Source organism: Arvicola amphibius, chromosome 4, assembly GCF_903992535.2.
Source record: "Arvicola amphibius chromosome 4, mArvAmp1.2, whole genome shotgun sequence".
Taxonomy (NCBI): Eukaryota; Metazoa; Chordata; class Mammalia; order Rodentia; family Cricetidae; genus Arvicola; species Arvicola amphibius.
Window position 1 is genome coordinate 32,819,945 of NC_052050.1, and position 23,838 is coordinate 32,843,782.

The following is a 23,838-nucleotide window of genomic DNA, read 5'->3' on the forward strand; positions in this document are numbered from 1 at the left end:
CTCTAAAATGGGAGATTGCTTCACAGAGTGGACAGGCCCACCTGCTCCAGGACTCACTAGAGGGCTCTCAGCGCCCCTTGGTAGGTCACCTGCTGCAGAAGGGTCAGACAAACCATCTACCACGAATGTCCATGAGAGTTCTGCGCCCGGCCTTCAGAGCTCAGCTGGGACTTCTGGGTACATGCTTCCACGCGGTCCCTCTAGCTCTCTTGAAGACACACTTCTTTGCAGTGTCTGTGCTGGGACATGGCCCCCGCCTCCCTCAGCCATGGCTTGCTAAGCTGAGAGGCAGCCCTCTGTGTAGCTACTAAACTGCCAATCCCAGAGTACCCCTGCCCCGTGTGATGTTCTGGCTCCTGTCCACTGCCTCGAAAGAAGGCAGTACAAGGACTTTAATCTCCTACTGTCAACATCTTTAAGGTAAAGTACATTCAGGGTAAGCTCTCCAAATGTCAGAGCCAGAGGCAGGCACTGTGCTTCTCCCTCCTTCTGCGTGGTATTTACTCTACGGGTTCATGAACGTACCTGGGCTTTAAAAGGCAGTCTGGTTGCCTAAATATGGGTTAATTATAAACATCCTCATGGTCACACCTCCAGCCGTGGGAGAGAGGGGATCCAGGGCCTGGATAAAGACCCTCCCCAGAGATACATCATTCTGTGAGCATAAATAACCACAGCTGATATTCGCTGTCACCTTCCATGAAATAGAACTCCGGGTCCAAGGCCATTGTCTGACACCTCGTTCTTTCTCTCTTTGTTTAAGGCTACCCCAACTTTGTGGCAACCTATGGCCGAGGCTACCCCGGATTCGCTCCTAGCTATGGCTACCAGTTCCCAGGTAAGTGGCTTAGATGTTGGGGTTTTGGAAATTTGGGAGGCAGACATCTGAAGGGGAGCAGAGAGATGATCCGAGAGAGAAAACAATTTGCATACCTGTCGACCTTCTGAGTCCTCTCTGGTCCATGGTAGGGTATAATTGGAACTTTCCAATGGACTAGAGTGTTTCCTTGAGGCTGGTGGAAAACGGGAGGAGAGAAGAGGTGGGGAACCCCTTCTGCTCACCTCCTTTGCCCCCAAGCCTGTTCTCCGGCTTTTCTGGGGGATTAACGAGGCTCAGGGCTTGTTGCTGCATCCACCATCCCTGCTGCCTGCTGCTCTTCACATCTGCCTGTCTAATGCTTCCCAGCCTGCCTTCCCTTCCTCCTCTCCTCTAATCCTCTCTACTGCCCTGACCTCGGGCTTTTCTGGTGTACGCTGGTGAGGTTGCAGGGGTCAGACTTGTGCTTCGTACCCTGAACGGACTCTGCAGATTCTCGTTCTACTCTGCATAGACAGCTGAGCATGACACCCCCCCCCCATGCTCAGGTGCTTCAGCGCTGAGGGAGCCAGTGGGTGTGGTATGGGGAAAATGGAGAGGATGCTGCAGGAAATGATGCTTTAGGGGTGTTGATGTTCTTTGTGAGGTAAACTTCCTCACAGATGAGGATATATTAGGGTGCCTCGTGTATCAGAGTCAAAGGCCAGATAATGTGGCCAGAGCTGATGTAAGGGAAGTCTGTGCTCCGTGGTTCTCTGTGTGCATGGGCCAGTGCGGGTTGCCGGGGTTGGGGGGGTACTACACTCAGTGACTATTCTTGGGGTTATCACATCTCTACTTGGAGACCTAGGAGGAGTGCTGAGCAGAAGGCACAGAAAGCCGGCCTGAGGGAAGGCTGTCTGTGGAGGAAAAGTCTAAGGCTAGCACTGGCCTCAGTTCAGGCTTTAAAATGGTGACAGAGATGTGCAGGGCTGTGTCCCATGATTCTGGCCAGTACTGGAAACCTAGACATTTATCCTGGTTCTGGTTCCAGTTGGCCAAGTGGCTGTGTGGCAAGTCACGTGCTCTGGTCCTCACATCTCTTATTTGTGAATGGTTGGTGAGTGGAGCCTTTGAAAGACAGACAGTGCAGCTCTCTGACTGCGGGGTCAGAGGCAGAAGGGAGAGAGATGGAGCTACAGAAATCCAAGTAGAACGATGAGTGGAATGGCTTCGCTGGGACCCAGGCAGTTTCCCCCTCTGGGAGATGCTGTCGGCAAGGACCCTTGGCAGGCTCTCTCCGCAGCCTCTCTGCAGCTGGGACTCCTGGGAGAGAGAATCTGTATTCAGGCTAGAACTGTGCCTAGTTTATCCCCACTACAGGTAGAGATCCCAAAGCACAGAGAAAGAGTCCCAGTGAGCAAGGGGCAGCAATTGGACCAGGCAGCCTGAATCCTAACATCTAATACTTGACTGTTAGCCAGTATCCACTGGCCAACGAGGTACCATAGGCCACTAAAATTTAGATCTGTAGTAATTAAAATTCCGGAGAAAGGAAAACCTGAGGTCTTCATTCACACTGGCCGCATTCCAGTGACTGGGCAGTTACATGAGGCTGGTCTCAGAGTGGAAAATAGTGTATTTCCATCCCACTGAGGGTTCTGTTGCTCAGTGTTGTTCCATCAAAAGATACGGTACACCTAGAGGTGTGTACATGTAGAGTTAGAGGGACACAATGTGAGATACTTTGGGGACAGTGAAGTGGACCCCATGCTAACACCCCATGTCTCAACCAGCTCAGGAAGTATCTGGTAGTGTTCTAACTCTGTGGCCCACATCCGTGGGTCTGCCCCAGACAGACAGAGACAGACATGCCAGTATGACCCAGCTGAGGCTGGATAACTGAGGTGGTGTTCCCCGGGTGCCTGGTTCCTTCAGGGAAGTCAAGGCTTTGATAAGGGTTGGGTACAGTGTCTATGCCTGGAGATGCTGTTTATCTTCATCATGTTGCTAGCTCTTCAACTGTGGCCAGTCACTAGGGTTAAATATGGGGGAGAAATCAGCCTTGAAGGCAGGCAGGCAGGCAGGCAGGCAGGCAGTATTCCCTGGCCCATAGGCTGGGCAGTCCATTCTCAGCCACCAAACTTTCTGTGTCCTATCCATTTGTAGTCAAAAGATTCTTTTATCCCATGACCCGAGAGAGACCATCTGTCTTTCTGCAACCGAGGAAGTGTGAACCACCCAGCCTTTACCTCAGTATGTCAGGAGTCAGGTTGAGGTCAGAGCTCACCCCACTCCATGACCCTAGCCCCTAGGAGTTGCCCTTCATGGAGCATCAGGCCCCATCTTTTTGTTCTAACACCCTGCCAAGCCCCAGACACAAAGCCTAGACTGCCTCCTGTGTCCTTCCAGTCATGAGTTCAGGATGTGGTCGTCCCTCTAGAATCAAATTTGACATCGTCACAGAGCTTAAGGCTTGGTGGACTTCGGCATGGAATCTTGAGGGTGTTCTGACTTTAGTCTCCTGTGTCACACCCTAAGGACTCTTTGAGGTGGGTGTGGCTAAGGAGGTGGTGGGACTGCAGAGTGAACTCCAAAAGTGGGGCCGCCTAGTACTCTGCCTTCTCCCTGCCTCCTCTGGGTGGTTCTGTGGAGCAGTTCCCATGCCCTGGGGCTTGATCCTGGCCCTTTCTGACACTGGCACAGCTCTTGTCACCACCAGGTTGTCCTGATGCTTTTTCTTCATGGCTCAATAGCCTTATCCTGTGCCCACTTCCTATTTCTAGCCCCTCCTAAGCCTTCTGAATCCATCCTAGAGGGATGATGGTAGAGAAATGACAGCCCACCGGGTTCTCAAACCACAACCTTCATGCATTAGCAGGAATCTGGGGCCTTCGCAGCAGACAGGAACCTCATCCCTTCCAAAGTGTTCTTTGCACATGTCTTTACCTGTACATCCATCTCAGCTGATTGGGGTCCAGGTCTCACCCCACCTGTGTGACACATAGTCCCAATAGATCTCCGCGGGCCACACAACTGTGTTAAACAGGTTGGCCTGTGTAGCCACCTGCAGGGTTGTTTGAGAACAAGTACAATGTGCTGAGAAACGGGCTGTACGGCCTTGGGTCAGAATTGGGGCTGGGGCTCTTTTCTAGGAAGGTTGGGGAGCCATTAGCCAATGGCTCCTGCCTCTTGTGCTCCTGGGTCTTTCCTAGCCCTGTGTTTGCGTCAGTGTTGAGTCTGGAATGGTGGTCCCATCACCAGTGGTCTGCCCACATCCTCACACCCTCCCCTTCTGGGCTTCTCCCTTCTGTTTACTCTGTTAACTAGCAACTCTGTGTGCTCTGTGTCTGGTCCTATTTCACTTCTCAAACTATTTGCCGATTTCGATTCATGAGATGTAATTGTTATCAACAAGCTCTTAAAAGAAGCATCACAAGTGGGGGCTTGCCATCATTTCTAGAGAGTACACACTCGTGCCAGAGCCGCCCGACTGCTGGCAGGGCCCACTGAAATCTGTGCTGTCTGGCTGATGGAGTGAACGAACATGATTTCTCCTGTTTTAAATTCTGGGAAAGACCTCGTTGTTTTGCTTTGTTTTGTTTCAGAAAACTTTGTGTGCCTGTGCCCTCCCACTTTGCTTCCTGAATGCATTGTGGCCAGTCCCATCCCTACCCGCACCCCATCCCCAGCTCCCCAGAAGGTAGGGATTCCTTGGAGGAATCCTGCAGATGCTGCCTTTTTAAAATAATGATCAAGCGGGCTTGCTGGGCATCTCACGGGGCAAGACGTAAGCTTTTAAGTACTGGTGACCCAGAGGGGTTGCAGCTGTGTGATCTGGAGGGTGCACCTGTGTCCTGTGGTGTGCGGTGGTATGCGCGCGCGTGCACGCCCCGCGCGCGTGCGCGCGCGCACACACACACACACACACACACACACACACCCTTTATAAAACCATGTGGAAAATGTGATCTGAATGAGCAGCTGTGTAAACACTGTCCAGTTGCCATTGTCCTTTGGGGCCAGTCTCTTGGTGGCTATTGCCACAATGAACTCGTCTGTCTGTCTGAGAAGGGACAGTAGAGTCACCCTGACCCTGCTAGTTGTTGCACCCATGGGCACAGGACACCACCTCCCCCCTCCCCCCCCGCACTGGGCTCCCTTCCCCAAACTCACTGCTCCACCCGTGTGTCTTACTTTCTCCTACCCCATGGCACCACCACGGTGGGAAGGAACAGGACATCTGGGACCACCCAAATCGGGCTACATCTCAGTGCTAGCACCCTGACAGTCACCCCTATCCGGAAGGATCATGTTATGCTGACCCCATCCACATCCCTCTTTGAAATGTCCCTACTCTCTTGAGTTAGTAACGACGGTTCAGTCTTACCCGCAAAAGCCAGAGTTTGTGGGCAGTGACCCTTGCCTCTGTTTGCCTGACCTGGTGTGAGCAGATGTGTACATTTGAATATCAGCGTCCTTGATATCCATAGAGCAGGTCAGCATGGCAGGCGGTCCGTGCAGTTTGGCTCCTCTTGTTAGAGATAACTGATGTAGCAATTACCTGGTTCCCTTTCATCTTTCTACGGGCTTTTTCATGAGTGGTGGCAGTGGTTGCTGCTCTTCAGAAACAAAGCTCTTGTAGGCTTCCCTCTTCTTAGTTTGACCTTGGCTTCTGTGAACTGCTCTGCTCTGGTGAGCGTGTCCTGAAGTGCTCGCCTCTCAGGCAGTTCAGTTCAGCCATTGTGAGTTTCCCCGTTGCTGTAAATAGTTCATCTGCGCTGCTCCCTAATGACGTTTTATGTTTCCCCCTGTAAGCAACTGAGGTAGAAAAATAAATTGTTTACTACGGACATGCTGTGTGCTGCCGTCTCTTAGCCTGAGACTGTCCTGTTCTCGCTCCAGGGGAGGTGAATGTACTAAATAACCAGCACCAGTGACAGCCAAGTTCATTTTGTAGAAGCATGCCAAGTCCCCCCGGCTGCTGCCTGGCCCCAGCTCTCCCTTCGTCCTCGGCAGACAGCCCTGTGCTTTCGCTGGAGGTGATCTGTCCTTGAGCAGAGATGGAACATCTGCTCACACCAGCTGCGGGATAGCGCCCTGCCCCGCACTCGGCTGCCACTCCCTCCCACCAGTGAAGACGGCGCCCGAACGTTTCACATCTGTGCATCAGGTGTGGGTCTGTACGGTTGCGCGCAGGCTGAGGCACACATCTTGCCTTGCCTTTTCTAACCCCTGAGTGGTGCACGCTAAAGGAGAGAGGGCCTGTTTCTGGATGGAGGCCCGAAGGGTCTCTTGTTCCGGTGCCGTTTGGCCACTTCGTAGCCAGGTGACCTTGTACTCTGAATAGTGAAAGTGCTTTTTTGGTTGAGTTAGAAATGAGGGAGAGAGAGAGAGAGATTAATAATATACCATGCAAATCAGTAAATGCTCTAGAATGAAGTTTTAGAAATAACGAGTATTGGCATTGCTGGTGGAGTAAGCGTCCCAGGGTGATTTTCCCGTCCTCAGCCCTCATGATGGTGCTGCCTGGAACTGCTTATCAATGATCGGCGTGGCATGGGATTCCCCTACCCCCACCCTGGGGAGTTGCCAGGGCAGGCCTCGGGACGTTGAGTGCATTGATGAATGAAGAGCTGGTGGGGTGTCTTGAAGTAGTTGGGGTTCAGGTCAGGTTTCAGAAGGCCCCCATTGCATGGGATGGGTTGGAGGAGAGTTTACAGAGGAGGGGCAATGGAGGCTGCCTTCCTCTGCCAATTAGGGTATGAAGGGCTAAAGGGGGTATAGATACTTAGTGAGTCCAGAAGGATGTCCCCTCCTGTCTACCCCTATCTTTCTTCTCAACCTCACCTTCTCAGCTCCATTCCTCTTCCTTGCCTCAGGCTGGCCGGTGGCTCTTTGGGATCTGCCATCACTACTAAGGACAATAAGGTTACTATGGCACCAGCTGCCAAAAGTCTCACCTTAGCTACAGAGTGCTCCAGGCACCCAAGAGAGCCAGGCTTATAACCAGCACTATACCTGCCTCCTGAGCCCTTGTGTGCGAAGGGCAAGGGCTGGGTAGGTCCCAGGCTGGGGAGGCCCTGCTCTAGCAACTAGGACTAGAAATTTTGTTCGTTCCCTGGCTCTTTAGCAATGGAGTCAGGTCTCTTAGGGGACTGTGATAAAGTCACAACCAAGGCTTGGCCATCCTCTGGAATTACCACGTCAGGACTCCCGGCCACTAAGCCGTTCACTACCAAGTTTTTGCTCTCAGTCGCTTTAGTCACTGTCCAGTGACAGTCCCTGGTGCTGGCTGAGCTGTGCTCAATAGGAGTGGCCTGAGGTGAGGGGGCCTGGCTTAAAGAGGCCCTGTTCATCTGGGGAGGACCTCAAATAGCCTTTGTCAGCCAGAGCAGCTGCTAGGTAACCTTTGAGCAAAGACCAAGTTTGATGGCCAGTCACATCCTGCAGAGGCAGAGTGGGCAGCCTGGGTATTCAGGAGACAGTAAGTATTCCTTAAGTGGGCAGGCTGGGGGAACAGCCCTGGCTATGGACAAAAGGCTGTGACTTGCCCCAGCTGCCAATTCTGCCTGAAGAACAGTAGTTTTGCAAAGTTTCCAGATTCTTCGCTCTTCAAGACCTAGGGTGCTGTGTAGAGAGTCACTGAAGTACTGTGAGGAGCAGCCTCAGGGCCCTTCTGTCTACTCCTTTCTGTAGCCCTCCAGAGTGAGAGACCCTCAAGGTCAGTCCCAGCTCAGGAACGGAAGCCCTGGGCATGAGTTCCACCTGACCTCCTGTGTTCTTCTCTCTGGCTAAGTTCTCAGAGCCTTAGGCCAGGAGAGGCCATTCCAGGGCTGTCCTGGTAGAATATCAGAACCCAGAAATCAGACATCTCAGCCCTTCAGTCTCAGCTCAGTCTCCTTGATCCTGCTTCAGTTTGGAAGGGGTTCCTTTCCCCACCCTATGCCCACACTGGGGAACCTGTGTGGCACCCAGGTGGTAACCTCTTAGGCACTACCTGGCTCTTCACTCAGTGAGCAGGGCCTGACCTCTCACCAGCTGGGAAGCAGATCTTGAAATGTCCAAGTGGGAGGTTAGCCTTCTGGGCTGATGAATGGAGCTGAGGATCTATGAGTCTGTGCAGGGCCAAAGCTATAAGCAGGGCGTGGCCTTATAAGGAAGAGCCTCTCCCATCTGTCCTATCCAAACCCCTAATCCTTCTCTGCCCTCCCCACCTCAAACTCCTCCCTAGTGGTTGCTTCTTCACAGAGGCGCTGTTAAATTACAAGCCAGCTCCCAGAGGCCAGCCTGCTGGCCACCTGGCCCTATGTGTACTGCGGGATTTATCCTCTCATTTAAATATTAAAGGCAAGCTTAGTCAGGAGGCAGATCTGCTGCTTTGAAAGTCAGCAGAGCACCCCAAATCCAGCCAGGACTGGAGGGAGGCTTGTGGGGCTTGTGGGTGTTCAGTATCGCCGAGCAATCCGCGCTGGCATGGAAAATCAGGAGTTGACTCTATTCCCAGATGAAAGTGGAGCACAGTGCCTAATAGGCACTTAATAAACATTTGCAGAAATGAATTGGAGCAATCTGGATTGACAGGAATTGCGGGTTTCACTTGCGATCAGCTTTCTGTGCCTCTTGAAGCTGCTCTGCATAAATGAGAGGGTGCCACAAAGTGAGCGCTCAGCTCCTCATGGTCACAGCACACAACACACCAGACACGCATCTCTCTCTCTCACACACACATCACATACACACACATCTCACACATGCATCAAACACACACATCATACACTCACACACACACACAAACCACATACATACGCATCATACACTCACATCACATACACACGCATCTCACACACACATCACACCCATCCGCACCCACGCATATCACATACACATGCATCATACACACACATCACACACACATCACACACACACATCATACACTCCTATTACATACACACGCATCTCATACACACATCACATACACATGCATCTCACACATGCATCAAACACACACATCATACGCTCACACACACACACCACATACATACGCATCATACACTCACATCACATACACACGCATCACACACACATCACACCCATCCGCACCCACGCATATCACATACACATGCATCATACACACACATCACACACACACATCACACACACACATCACACACACATCATACACTCCTATCACATACACACACATCTCATACACACACATCACATACACATGCATCACACACACACATGCATCACACACACACACACACACACACACTGACTTGCAGGAAGCTTGGAGATGGGGCTCTTTTTATCTTGCCTAAACCCTGGGCCTCAGTGTCCCTACCTGTCAAATACCTATCAGATGGAGAAGGTGGTCCTACTGCATCTCCCTGCCTCCCAGGTTGCTGAAGGGTCTGGGGGAGCAGCAGGTTAGTAATGAAGGGGGCTGTGGGGTGTGTACCTCCTTCCCTGTGAGCTGAGAACTGGTACCTACCAGATCTGTCTCTTCTCACTGTTACCTGCATGCTCTCCCACGCCTCCTCAGATACCTACGCCACCGGCCTTAAAGTCCTCTTTGGGTCCCACTAGGGGGCCCCTCATCACCATTCCTCAGGCCTCCCGTTTTTATGTCATCAGTAAAAGTAAGTGAAAGCCTACAGCGTACAAAACAAAATTACAACAACAAAATTCCTCAGACGTGAAACTCTGGGTAGACTGCCACATCCGGCCTGAGGGGCCAGGCTTTTGTGCCTTCCAGAACAGCCAAGGACAAGCAGAAGGCAGTGGTGTGTCCACTACACGGTTTCCACTGAGTCATACTCAACCTGGACCCTCTGCCAGAAGAGCCCCTTGGCTCTGTTACTCTGGCTGCTGGGAAAATGCATGGTACAGCCACTGTATTGTCTCTCAGGGCAATAAACTCCAAGCCTAGAGAAGCACCCCCCAAGTGTCCAGCTAGGGCATTCCCAGTACAATCCATGTGGCTATAGCAGCGTGTTGGGAGCAGGTAGTCTTGGTCTGTCCCTGCTATAATAACAATACACAGCCTGGAGCTAGCAGCAGCAGAAATCTATTTTCTAGGTAGTTCTAGATGCTGGGAAGATTTACTGTCATGGTGAGGGCTGCTTTCTGGTCCACAGACGCTTGTTTTCTTGTTGTATCTTCACACTTTGTTTGAGGACTGGGAGGATGCGGTTAGTGAACTCTTTGAATTCTTCTTAAAAATGTATTTATTTTCTCTCTCTCTCTCTCTCTCTCTCTCTCTGTGTGTGTGTGTGTGTGTGTGTGTGTGTGTGTGTGTGTGCATACACACACAGTAATGGGGTGGAGTATCCTTGCCATAGAGGGTATGTGGCGGTCAGAGAACAACTTTATATTGCTGGTTCTCTCCTTCCACCTTTATATTGGTTCTGGGCATTGAACACAGATTGCCAGACTTGCTCAGCACCTGCTGTTGAGCTGTTGAGCTGGCCCTGGGTTCTCTTTTGTAAAGGTACTGATCTCCACAGAGAGGGCTTCATCCTCATGGCTGCTCACTTCTCAAAGGTCCACCAGCCACCTTTAACTCCAGCTCCAGGGGATCCGATGCCTTCTCCTGGCTTCCATGGGTGGCATGCATACACAGATACATAAATAAAAAGTAAAAGAAAATAAGTTTCCCCAGTAGATATTGAAGGGTATTCTAGATCTAGGGACCAGCAGGCAAAATGTCAAAGAAGCACATGACTGCTTCATCCTTCCCATTCCTGCATCCATTGATTCTGTGGTCACCATCTGGACAGATGCTGTCCTTGTACCAAGGCAAAGACAGCAAGACAACAGACTCTGCCAGTGGCATGTCAATGCAGACACTTTGTGATCCAGGAATGCTGGCCTCACTTTGCCATAAGAGAACACTTGACGCCTCCTTCAGGCATGTTCAGCTCCTAAGACAGAAGCAGCCAAGCCCAGCCTGTATCTCTTCATGATAGCTCCCTGGAGCTCTCCAGGCCCCCTCATTCTGCCCCCAACCCCCACAGTCTCAGCTTTGAACATCCGTGCTTTCATGCAAGGCTAGAAGCAGAAAATGGCTGCAACCCCTCCCCTTCCAACATCCATGCCTCCTCCACCCATTCTTCTTTTGCCGCCAGCGCAGAGTTAAAGACACCTGTCATGTCACAAGCCCTGAACCCAGTGTTGGTGACAGGTGATAAATGCAAGACCAGTCCTCTCTTGCTGGCTATAGAGGAACAAAGAAGATTCCATTTGATGAAAGGATCCAGGAAGAATTCTTGGGCCCTGCCATACTGTGTTCCCTGACCTGCCCCACTCGCCAAGAACCTGAAAACTGTCCTCAAGAAATGTTGGGAGGGCAGCACTGTCAGGCCAGAGCATGATGGGAAAAAGTTGATCCACTCAGTCCCAAGGCTTGCGAGTACCTTTGTGTCCTGCCGTCATGTGACCCTGCTCCAGCTGGAGCTTACGCTTGAGAGAAAACAACCCTTAGCTCATACACAAATTATGCATGTTACCCATGAAAGCCCTTTGGATGCCAAATCACATAAATTAATAGGATTTTTAGAATAGGAAGCACCGAAGGGATTTCTCAGCTCTGTTGCTGTTACCTTGGGCAATAATAATAAAAAAATAGAAATAGAAGTTTTTAGTGCACTTGTGCTAAGCACCTCGCACTGTCATCTCCTGTCCCCTCACAGCAGCCCACAAAATAGATGCTAGAAACTGTGTTTCACAGAAGAGGAAAATGAGGAAGAGATGGGGTATTTAAGAGTCTTGGCAGGAAATGAGGCTTCTCTCTCTCTCTCTCTCTCTCTCTCTCTCTCTCCTCTCTCTCCCTCCCTCCCTCCTTCCTTCCCTCCCTTCCTCCCTCTCTCCCTTCATCCTTCATTCCCCAGTGTGTGTGTGTGTGTGTGTGTGTGTGTGTGTGTGTACGTACGCGTGCGTGCGCACGAGAAATCAATGTGAGTGGCATTCCAAAAGTCCACCTGTTCGTTGAAACAGATTCTCTCATCCTGAAGCTTGCCAAATGAGCTAGGCTAATTGTCCAGCAAACCCCAGGGATCCACCTGTCTCTGTTTCCCCAGTTCTGAGATTACAAAGATGTACCATTAGGCCCAGCTCGCGCTCGCGCTCTCTCTCTCTCTCTCTCTCTCTCTCTCTCTCTCTCTCTCTCTCTCTCTCTCTCTCTCTCTCTCTTCCTTTAATGTGGATTCTGGGGATCACACTCAGGTCTTCATTCTGGCAGTGTGAGCATTTTCCCAACTGAACCATCTCCCTGCCCCTACCGCCCTGCTTGAACCACCCTTGTCCTCCTTTGCTTTCCTCTCTCAGCTGCAGACCCATTGTCTGTTAATGAAATAGGGATGGCTTTCTTGACTGGTGGGAGACAGACACAAGGAAATTCTTTGACCTAGTGAAAGTAGCCACTACCATCGTTAACATGGCTGATTGCCAAGGCCAGGCCTCTTATAGCCAAGGAAAGGAAGGCACAGAGAAAGCTGTTCTTGCTTAGTTCCAACCTGTGATCTAAGCTAGCAGGTCTCTCTCTGCTAGCTCTTAGGATTTTTAAATACTGTATTTCCATACTCGTTGGTAAGTTGCTGCCCTGAACTCTGCAGAACCTCACCTCAACCTCTGAATCCTCCCTTGAGCAGAGTGGGTACCCAAAGCATCCTGTCTAGAGATGCCAGGGTGGGCAGTCTCCATGCTGTAGGGGAATGATAGTGGCGTTCCAGATGTTGACTTCCGGAGATGGAACCAAGGGCAGAGCTGGAGCTCTCAGAAAGCAGGAAGTTCTGGGTGTCTGGCGCTCATTGTCCTGATCTGTAGGTGTGACTGCTGTAGGCTAGTGGCAGTGGGAGCCCAACAGAGTTCGGTCTGTTGAGCAACCCCCTACCACATGGGAGGAAACTAGGGCCAAGCTTATCAACTCAAAATGGCTCAGACCATGTTGGGAGAAAACATGGTTTTGGCTTTCTTTATCCATTCTGTGTTTGAACAATCTGGGTGACAAGGAGTAGCATAAAAACTCAGCTGTTTAACTCGGCTATGTGGAAGCGGTGAGATTTGGGAGGCTGGGTCAAGATTCACCATCTTAGGAATTCATCCGTTCCCCTCCCTCCTGCTGACCCATCTTGGAGGGGAAGATGAGATGGAATGACCACAGCCTCTACTTCTGTCCCCAAGACTGAGTTGTCCAACTGCTAGGTCCTCCAGCTCTAAGGTGACACGGAAGCAGACAGAAGCCAAAAGGTTCTGAGGCACAAGTAACTCTCTCTTCTTGTCGTAGGGGACCCATAGTCTCCTGAGGTTCAGCTTACCCTGAGGCTTAGGCAGTTTGTCACTGTCATAGAGAGTCAGTTTGATATAGTCTAATTGCAGAGCCTCATCCCACTGATAGAACCAATAACTAACCCCATTTTCCCATCAGGAGCTGCGGTCACAGGGCAGGGGCCGTGAGTGTTGGCCAAGTGCTCAGGACAATGCCTGGCACATAACATCTGTCCCATAAATGGGCAGGAGGCCAGGGCTTGAGAACAGTTCCTGGAGGGGCTCTTTGGCCAGCATGGGGCCCTGCCTCAAAGTAAGGGCTAGAGCTGCAGCTCAGTGGTAGAGGGTTTGACTAGCTTGCACAGGGCCCTGGGTTCAATATTTAAAAAGAAATGGAAGGAGAATATTGCTAAAACCTTCTGCCACTTCACAGATACGTCATGATGCACCTTCCTTCATTTCCACCAAACAGCCAGGGAATTGACATGTTAAGTAGCAATTATGTTAAAACTTAACCAGGGTGAGGTGGAAGCATGCTTTGTGCTTGTCTTCCATGTTTCAGGGGCTAACACCCTGAAGAAAACAGGCCAAAGATGTCTACCCCTTACCCTTGGCCACAGACAGCCTTGGTTTTCCAGTTTGGCTCCTCTGCTTCCTCCCCAGAGACAGCTATCAGGTTCTAAATTATGTATTTTCCCGGCTGTAGCCAAGAGCCAATGGTGAGGCATCCTTAGCCCACGTTCTCTTCAGCACCCCCTCCCACCCCCGCCGCCTTAAACAGCAGCCTCTGGCCACCTTACCTGTCTAAGGGATCTGCACAGCCGTTGGGACCTCCTGGGAAAACTGGTCTCACTCCTCAAACAGCCTGTCTTAAGTCAGGTTCCTGTTTCGGATGCCAGGAGCTCAGGGCTTATTCTGTTCTTTTTGAAATGAACGCACATCAGCTTCCGTCAAAGCAGACCATTTCTGTTTGATCCTGGAAATGTGTCCCTTTGGTGATTAGCTTCGCCTCCTCTTTGGAGCATCCATTCTGACATGAACCCCTGGTTCCTCTAGCTCCAGTTATGTGCCACCCAGCTTTCTTCCAGCCTCGCCCAGAAGTCAGAGTTGTGAATTCCCTGTAAAACGCTGAGCCCTGCCACCCCAGGCAGGCCTGAGCAGCCTGGGCCAGCCAGTGGCAGATGGCAATGTTTCCAAACTCGTGTAGGACATGTTTCCTACATTCTGTGTAACAGTTTCTTCTTTTGGTGGCTTATTTTCCACTGTTTGGATTCAGGGAAGCAACATTAGATTAGCCAAGACTGTTTGAACCAGCTATAGAAACTACGGGTAGGGAGAGGCAGGGTGTGCTGGGGGAGGGAGCAGAAGAACATTTGATCAGGCAAACATAGAAAAAGCTGTTCATATGGGACTTGAAGAAAGATCCCCCAAGTCATATCTCCTGAAGCTATGAGGAGCTCCAGAGTTCTCTTTATCCTTTTGGGGATTTGTGACCCATCCCGGGTCACAGAAATAGTATTGAGTTGCCGGGCGGTGGTGGCGCACGCCTTTAATCCCAGCACTCGGGAGGCAGAGGCAGGCGGATCTCTGTGAGTTCGAGGCCAGCCTGGTCTACAAGAGCTAGTTCCAGGACAGGCTCTAAAAAAGCTGCAGAGAAACCCTGTCTCAAAAAACCAAAAAAAGAAAAAAAAAAAAAAAAAGAAAGAAATAGTATTGAGCAACTGGACCTCCGGCAATGCCCTCCTAAGCCCACATCTCTTCCAAACGCATATGGAAAAAGGAGACAGAAAAGACCTTGACCTCCCAGTCAGTCAGACAGGAAGCAACACCTTTTCAGTGTTTACAAAAAGCAAAGGCCCTAACCAGTTCCTATAACTCATGGCTTCTCTGTCTACACTGTATGCCAGAAACTTCCAGAATGCTTGATTCTGTTGCTGAGGGTAGGACCAGGGCAACCTGTGTTTTTTGAAGTTCCTCCAGGCAAGATTCAGAACCCACTGTTCTGAACAGGATTGAATGCAAGGATTTGGTTCCACTACATTCTCAGGAGGCCCCTTGCTTCTGGGGGGTAGAAGAGGTGACTGAGTATACAGCTGTTCCCCATGGCTTGACTGATTCTTTTTAAACAGTTTATTACCCAGGTTGTGGTGGCACACTACTTTAATCCCAGCATTGGGAGGTAGAGGAAGGTGGATCTCTGAATTTGAGGCCAACTTGATCTATAGAGCTAGTTCTAGAACAGCCAAGGCTACTCATAGAAACCTTATCTCGAAAAATAAAACAACAAAAACATACGCTATTGTTTTACTTGTTATTTGTACATGCACGCACGGAAGTCAGTGAGTGACTTTCTGGAGTCTGTTCTCTGCTTCTACCTTGTTTCAGCCTACTGTAGACTAGCTGTCCCACGGCTTCACCACATCCAGCTTCATACATGGGATCAAAGACACACACTCAGGTTAATTTGCCATGCTTTTCCCCATTGAGCCATTCTGCCAGCCAGTGACCTGATGTCTATCACCAAAGGTCCTCAATTTTGACTCTATCCTCAGAAGCTTTTCAAGGCCCCAATGCCTGGCTGTACCAAAGACTAAGCCTGTCATGATCCCCAGGAACATCAACCTGTGTAAACACTATAAACCAGGTAGTACTGCGAGGGTCTCAAACCAGAGTTGAAAATCGACGTATCTGGCCGAGTGGGCACTCCTGTGTGCCATAGACTGCATCCTCCCTTGGGTTTACCTTGCTCCTGGGAGTATGTGAGTTTCCATCCTGGGGCTGGAGGACCAGTGGGGGTTCAGGCTGCTGGACTGGCAGGTGGTGCTGTCCTTGGCTACGCTTGACCTGTAGGAGCAGCTCCCAGCTCCCCCCGACATACGGTAGCAATATATTCTGCTCAACTAAAGTTTGGGAAGACTTGGAGCTGGAGGCCAAGTGGGCCATGTGACTGAATTCTGTCCTAGAAGAGATTCTGGCAAGAGAAATAAGATGCATATAAAAATAGCTGTGCTTAGATAATACAGAACCCAGTAAGTGCCACAGAGGCAGAAAAATGTAGGTGTGGTATCATAATTTAAAAAAATTAAAATGCTATTGACTTATTTGCAGTGAGGACATGACTCCCAAAAAGTCAATCAAAGTGTGTCATTCTCTAGCAGGGATGTGGCACCATCTTTCACTTAGACAAGTCACTAACCTCAAAGTTTTGTTACCATCAACCCCAGAGGACTTGAGATTGTCATTCTCATAGATAGACAGGCTCGTGCAGGGCCCACAGCTTAGGGACTATAAAGGTCATCTTGCCAGCCAGCCTACCTTGCAGCTGAGAGGAATAATGTACCCTGCCCAAGTCACAGAACAAGCAAGGCGCGGGGGTCAGCCAGGGCTGGAGGCCAGACTGGCTGAAGAATAGATCTCTGGCTCCGACCGCATCCACCAAGAATGAATGCACACGATAGTCTGCCCTCATCTAGAACCCCTCCATTAGCCGAGTTCTAATTTATCCAGGCGTCCTTTCTATGACTGGAAGGTTCCTGGGCAGCAGGGACATGGTACATTCCTGTTCACAGATAGCCAGCCTGTAGCTCCCAGCCCATCTGGGATTTGAACAGCAGAATCCTCCCCCCCCCTTTTTTTTTTTTGTTTTTGTTTTTGTTTTTGTTTTTCGAGGCAGGGTTTCCCTGTAGTTTCTAGACAGAATCCTCCCCTTTCTGCTGGATTCGTGTGCATTTGAGCAGTTTTCATTATTAGAGATAAACAGAATACATGCTGTTATTTGGAGGGGTGGAAATCAGCTTTAAGATGGCAGTGAGAAAGGAAAGACATGGTGAATGAAGGGTTACAGGAGGGAGCTCAGGTAAGGTCCCCAAGTCCTTGTGGCCTTATAACCATGACTTCTACTGTGGAGAAAGCAGAACAGGCCCTGTCTAGGAAGAGTTCTCTCTTGTACACCACGGAGCTGGTGGCTGGAGAGATTTTGACTTTAGTCTCATTATACTGGCTCACTCTCAGACGTTGGGAAGAACTGAGAGACCGAGGTGACAAAGGCGGGGGCTGCAGCCAACACACAGAGCGGCTCCCTCTGCAGCCGCCTCTGATAAACCCTTCTCTTAGTTCACATCAGTGGCTGAGGAAACTTCCTGGCAGAATATTTCATATCTAGCCGAAGCTTTTATCTAAGCTGAAAGATAATGGATTTCCTTTTTTGGGCAAGTTTTTTTTTTCTTTTTTAAAATTCTCCCTCTTTCTCTTGGACTTCTTGTCCAAACTGCTTAACTCTAGAAAATAGACCTTTTGTTAACAAATCTTGCTGACCATACCCCCTTCCCCCAACCAAGCTCTTCAGACGCTCCCAAGGAAACCTCCTGTGTTATGTCTGGGTAAGAAAGCACAAAGAAATAGCCTTTCTCTCCCTCGCTGCTTCCTCCTTCCTAGCACCCCTGAGCCCTGCACTGGGCCTGCAACAGGAGGCTGGGTGGACAGAGGTGGGGCCAAGAAGAAATAACCTGACTTCTTCCTTATTTTCCTTCAGCACCATCTTCAGAAATCTAGAGCCTGCGTGGAAGAGCTGGGGAGAGGACTAGGTGGGGAGTCCCATCCCGGGCTCCCTCTGGGAAGGGAGCAGCAAGGTCTTGATGGGCACTGGGAGATTCATTCCCAGCCTGGGAGAACCGTGTGCAATTATTTCACCTGGATCTTTCTTTTTCCCCTTCAACAGCCCTATTACCATATTTAAATGCAAGTATGTCTCTTTTCGTTGGCATTTTCAGTAGCTTAGCGTGACCTTTTTAGAGTAGCTCTTTCCCTTTTGAACGTCTTGCCCTCCGTAGAACCACGTAGCTCAGACCATAGTCTTTAGAGTTTAGTGAGCTTCTAGTTGGCTCTGTGTGGAGGATTTCCTCCTTGCTCCTCTGTTCCCCGCTCTTCCAGTGCATGTCTTGTTCCCTTGTCCTGTGGAAGTGCCGCATCGGACAGGCTCTGTGGCTGGTCACGCAGCTCTTTGTGGGGGCTGTTTGGTGGGCGTGCATCATTTAAAGAGTAGCCCTGGAAGTGGGTCTTAGGATCAGGCTGCAAATGGCTGCCTAGTGGCAGAAGCTATCTGTCTCTCTGTATGTGGAAGTGTGCCTATATAAACTCCAGTTTGTGACTTGTCTGTCAAGTTAGTGGCCAGAGAAGCCTAAGAGAGAGGAAGGATTCAGCCCACCTCGTCTTTCATGGGGACATTCTGTAGGCACATTCATTCCTGCCTGGCCTAGCTTTGCTAGACAGTACAAATCCTAACCTAAAAGGATCTCTGGGTAGGAGTCGGGGGGGGGGCACTCCAAACTGACTTCATCTGATGGTAGCCTCAGATACTGGAGTCATAGTTCAGTTCCCTGTTATTGCCATGGGGTGGGATGAGATATAATCTGTGGTACCTGACAGATACAAAGCCATGGGTTCCATCCCCAGGATCACAGAGTATTATTATATATAATAATACAACTCTGGGGAGATTGAAATACTGAGCGGGATCACGCAGAACCAACAGAGATTGCCCCAGGTAGAGTCAGCCCCTCAGCTGTCTGACATCTGGCCCCATGTACATACTCACTTGGGAACCCCCAAAGGCTTCGCCCTCAGGCCTGGGGCCATGGTACTGAAGACAGGAAATTGTGACCAATCTAGAGCTTTAGATGACCAGACCTTTAGAGAACTTTTGGGAGTAAAACCATCTCTAGGCCATGCCACCTTTTCTGTGAAGATGCCAGCCGCAGGTGCTTCCCACCTTGGAGCTCCAGCTGACCCCACACCAGAATCCCTGTAAGGAATAGCAGGCCAGGCTTGGGACATCATCATGCATCAGTGCAGGGTCAACTAAGGCCTCCACTCAGTTCTCGAAAGACATAGGTCCTCCTCATAGCTGAGTCACTGCTGTGTGCTTCCTAGAATGCACTTCTGGGGTGACCAGTGTGTGAGAGTCAAACACCTAAGGATACTGTGCCTTCCAGAAGCCTGAGAGCCCCTGAGCTGTATCCCCCAGCGTTGTCTGTGAAGCCCTTCCTAGCTGCCTTTTGTGTGACCTGGGGTCCTCTGTGGCTCCGTCTGACTCCACTCTTCCCTCTCTCCAGGCTTCCCAGCAGCAGCTTATGGACCAGTGGCGGCGGCAGCAGTGGCGGCGGCTCGAGGATCAGGTAGGAAGGTGTGCGGGGCAGGCGGCTCCCAGGCATGCCTCGTGTGCAGGGGAAGGTAAAAGCCCTGCCAATCTGTGTGGCTGCGTCTGTCCAGCACCCCTCTCACCACAGCCCAGGGGAGGGGTAAGGACAGGGAGGCGCCACCAAGGCCCAACCACCCAGGGGTGTTCCTGCAGGAGTCTGCCACAGTTAGAGAACTGCAAACCCCAAGCAGAATTATGCTCCCATTAACAAAGAGAAACTGTCTTTCCCTTTGGCTTTCCTGGGCATTCTGGTCACTGCCATCCTTGGCTTTGACAGGTTCAGAAGGTTCCCTTCATTGGGTCTCTGATCCACCGAAGAGGTACCAAGTAGGGCTCGCTCTCCAGTCAGTCCTGACAGGTGGGCTTTTGACTCTGGCTCAACTCCTAGAGCCCTTGAAGTCAGAGAAGGAGCGAGGCTGCTGGGGTCTGAATCCCTATTGCCACAGACTCTCTTCTGAGTCAAGCAGCCGCCAAAGAAACTGGAGCTTTCTCTCCCCTGACCTTATCCTAACCTTTAAAAGATCTGGAAGCCTCCCCAGCAATACTGTAAGGTCCAGACAGAACTGGGGTATGTCACCCCACTGTGAGTGCCGTGGGCTTCCTGCCACACACCCCCCGCTGATAGCTGCTCCTTCCACCTCCTCCTTCCGGAGCAGGTTGACTCCGGCTCTTTTACCCTGCCCTGCCACCCCACCCACCCCACCCCACCCCACCTCACCCCACAGCCAGGGCTCTGGAGCACTCATAACTAGGCTCTGAAGAGAGTGGGCAGCTTGGGGTGCTGGTGACGGTACCAGGAAGTGGAGCGTTAAAAGCCCAGAGGGCAAATGCCTAAAACCCAAACTGGCACAGTGAGGCTCATTAGGAAACGTCAGAGAAAATCCGTTCCATGCAAACTGGCACTGCCTCCAAGCTACAAAGGATCCTCTCCCCCAAGACACCCACTGGAGTTTTAGGGGGCCCGGGCAGGGAATTAATTGAGGGTGGGGGCTTCTGAGGGGCAGTTTGCCAGAGATCTGGTGGTTAGCAGGCAGGCTGGGAAGTCCAAAGAGCTGGGCACACTCTCAACTTCCATCCACCCTAGTTCCTAAAGCCACCACCTCACCCTCTGGCCAGTGTCCCTTGGTGTCCCCCCACTCCCAGGCCCTAGGAAGGGTGCACAATTGCATTGTGTCTTCCTGTTTCTGGTTTTGGGGTTTTTAACTTGAGTGTTGGGTGGCGGGGGAGAAAAGAAGCCTCATTCCTACCTGTGCCTGGGAGGGGAGAAAGATAAAAGAACAGTCTTGAAATTTGTGAGTGTTGATGTTTGTTTTCTCTGTTCAGTTTCTTTCTTTTGATAACTTTTGGATTATGAAACTAAACTTTAACCCGAAATTAACCCTGCCTCTCTCCCCACCCCACCCCGTTCCCTTTGACTTCATGGCAAGTTTAAAGGGCAGTATGGGATTCTTTGTGAGTCTGAGAGCCGTCTCCTAGTCTGTGCTCCCTTCTGCCACCCCTGTCCGTGCACAGGACCCCCCTCCCAGAGCCAGGCGGGAGCCCCACTCACCCACCCCCCTCTAACTCCTAACCCTCAAGGTCATCTCCAACCACACATTTTGTTTCCAGGACCAGTGGTGTTTTATTTGTAGCCATTTCCATCGGGAGCCAAATCTCCCACAGGCCATCAAGGTCCGCCATGTTCATCGCTGCACTGTTAGTGAATCATATTCAGGAGTGTGCTCCCCAAACCCCCGCCCACCCCAGCCTGGGTCAGACCAAAGAGTAAATCCTCAGCGTGAGGTACCCACCCAAGGGGAAACCCCCAGTACTGGCTAGAGGCTGTAGGCTCGGGCTGTGCCCTCTGTAGAGAGAACATGGTCTGATCTGCTCATGGAGACTACGCAAGCCCAGCCCAGAGCCCCACCTTTGGACCGGGACCAAGGCTGTAAAGTTGGGGATGGAAACTACCTTTTTCTCTGAACATAGTTTGGCCCGGAGGGGGACTGTCACCTTCTTCCCTTAAGAAGATAAACTGAGCCCTAAGCCTGGAAGGTTGGCCAGTTAATTTCCCTTGAGCGATCCTTCATTGGCAACCACTCTGTTGTGGACTGAGAAAGGCCACACATCCATGGATGCCCCGTAGGGTTCCCAGGCACTGATGATCCGGTTTCCCTGTTCCTCAAACCTTGCCCCCCCCCCAGTTCTTCCCCCAAAGCTAAGGATGCTCCCCCAGCCTCCTGAGCAAACAGCCTGCATTGGGGTCCTCACAAACTCCTTAGAATGCCTTGGTTACCTTCCTGGAGCCTGGTATGGTGCCACACCTGACAAGTGACTACAGACTCCAGGAAATGTGGCCTCTCCTTCCAGGGACTCCTGGACTTGGTTAGGGGTTAGTCGTCTTACGGAAGGCAACATTTTTGTCATTATTTTTATCTAGTCCCACCGGTTCAGTTCTTAACCCAACCCCACCCCCACCCCTTCATTTTGACTTCCCTTCCCATGCTGGGAAGCACCTGATGAGGGCCATGGAGGGTGGGAGGTAGCTTGGTTCTTTCTCGGGTGGCGGCTTGTATCTGTCAGGGCTGTGGTATCGAGGCAGTCAAGGGGGAGGCCTTGAGCTTCTGCCTCAGCCTGTTTCTCTGGGCTAGCCTGCCTACCTTTCTTACTCCCCCCAGAACCAGAGGTGAACAGGGCCCAGGCGTCCCCGCAGGGAATCCCTCTGCCGACTCCTAGATAGCTTCACTATCAGTGGTCACTTTCCTTTCACGTTCACCTGGCAGTCTGAAACATCATCTTTTCTTGTGCTCAGTCCAGAGTTTGTTTATTTTTGGTCGTCCTCATTCAGCTCCAGTGGCTCCACCCCCCCATCACGTCCCATCCAAACATAAGTCTGGTTTGACAATTGACCACCCCCCCGCCCCCAACCTGAGGAAAACAGTACCGATTTTCAGGGTACTTCTATTTTGGGGTGACCTCATGGGTGGGTCCGTGTATCACTCTTAAGAACTTGCAGAGCGCCCCCTGGTGTCACCCCCCCATCCCTACCCACCCTCAGGCCCCGGCCAGGACCCCGTACTGTACTTTATACTTGCCAGCTTTGTTCCAGTCTGGTGACATGAGCTCCTGATGGTGGTGGTGAGTGTGGGCAGTCATGTCTCTGTTGTCTTTTCTCTTGCTTGGTTGGGGCTGCGGTGAGAGAGTGTCTCTGAGGCATACTTTCCCGCCTCTCTTACACTAGGACCTGCACACCTCCTCTCAAACACTCTTCTGAGCACGCTCAGCGGGAAGGTTTGTCCACACCTATTAATCCTCTCTCAGTGTCCAGCTTCCTGTTAGTACCAGCTGGTTTGCATGTTTGCTTGTTCAGATGAAACAGTTCAAGAAACAAATTCATATCCAACTCTCAAGAAATGTCTTTTTTTTGTACACTTTCGTTTTCTATTTTTTTTATCTGTTACAACTCCAAAACACCTGTTGTCTAGTAAAACATTTCACACCTCCCTTGCCTGTTCTTAGATTGTATGTATCTGTGGGACTGAACTAAATGCATGCACTGTAGTAGATGTCCTGGTAGCTGTAGCTGTAGTTGTAGAACATGCATTGTTGAGTTGATATTACAGGGTCTCCGAAGGCGCGGCCCAACACCGCCATCTGAAGGATAGCACGGGGACCAGGAAGGAGAAGGGGTTCCATGTTTTCAATGTTGCCAAGGGGCTTGGATCCATGTTCTCGCCATCAGCCACCACCACCTCTCCTCACGATCCCCACTCTCCCAGTCTAGAACTGGGTCACCACCCCTCAGCTCTAGCCCACCCAACCGAGATCCGTGCTCACCATAGCGGAAACGAGTGGAGCCAGAGTTGGAAGGAGTCGTCTGGTTCTTCCAAGGTCTTATCTTCCCCACACTGTTCTTGACCAAAGCAGCAGATCTTTTCCTGGTTTTTTTTTTGTGTGTGTGTGTTTGTTTTTTTGTCTTTTAAGACCATTGGCCAGGCTTCTATAAGCTTAGCTTCTCCTTGAGCCCTTGAGGGACACAGGTCCCTGTGTAAAGGTCAGCTCGTGTCATCTGCTCCTGTGGGTGGAGGGAGCTAAGATGTGGCAGGGAAGGGACAAGAGCTTCGGCCCCTGCAGACAGGCAGTACCTTTGGCTCTGGTTGATGTTGGCATTGGCTCTTAGGAACGGTGATGATGAAAGGGGCCAATGGCGTCAATGATAGTCCAGTATCCCTAGTGGTGAGGTGACAGGCACAACTTTGCAGAGAAGAGAGAAGCATGACGGGCCTGAGACAGTCAAAGAAGAGGCCACCCAGTTTCCCCCTAGGTGTCTCTAGAAGGGTTTTCCGGAAGGGACCTTTGTTTTCTTCTTGGGGCTTGTGTGGCCAACAGTCTTTGGACACACTGTCTTCTCTGCATGTGTGACAAGCCATAAGGGAGCGTGAGAGGCCACAGAGCTTCCATACCTAACTTTCTGAGACTATATGAAGTGGGGATATTAGTTACTGCCTAGAACTGTGTGTCAAGTCAAGGTGCTCAGCATCCGGCAGGGGCATGGGTCAAGACTTATAGCATACAGGTTATCTACCACGGGCCACAG

General features: G+C 51.0%; 1 protein-coding gene across 3 annotated transcripts in view; it reads left to right on the top strand.

Annotated features, from left to right (window-relative positions):
* Positions 1-23,838, top strand: part of Msi2 (musashi RNA binding protein 2) — a 363,569-nt gene that overhangs the window by 322,484 nt on the left and 17,247 nt on the right. For all 3 annotated transcript variants that reach the window (XM_038325574.1, XM_038325575.1, XM_038325576.1), the window contains exons 10-11: positions 764-838; positions 19,177-19,239. In XM_038325574.1, coding sequence (XP_038181502.1) covers positions 764-838; positions 19,177-19,239 — 138 coding nt within the window. The remainder of the gene's footprint in view (positions 1-763; positions 839-19,176; positions 19,240-23,838) is intronic.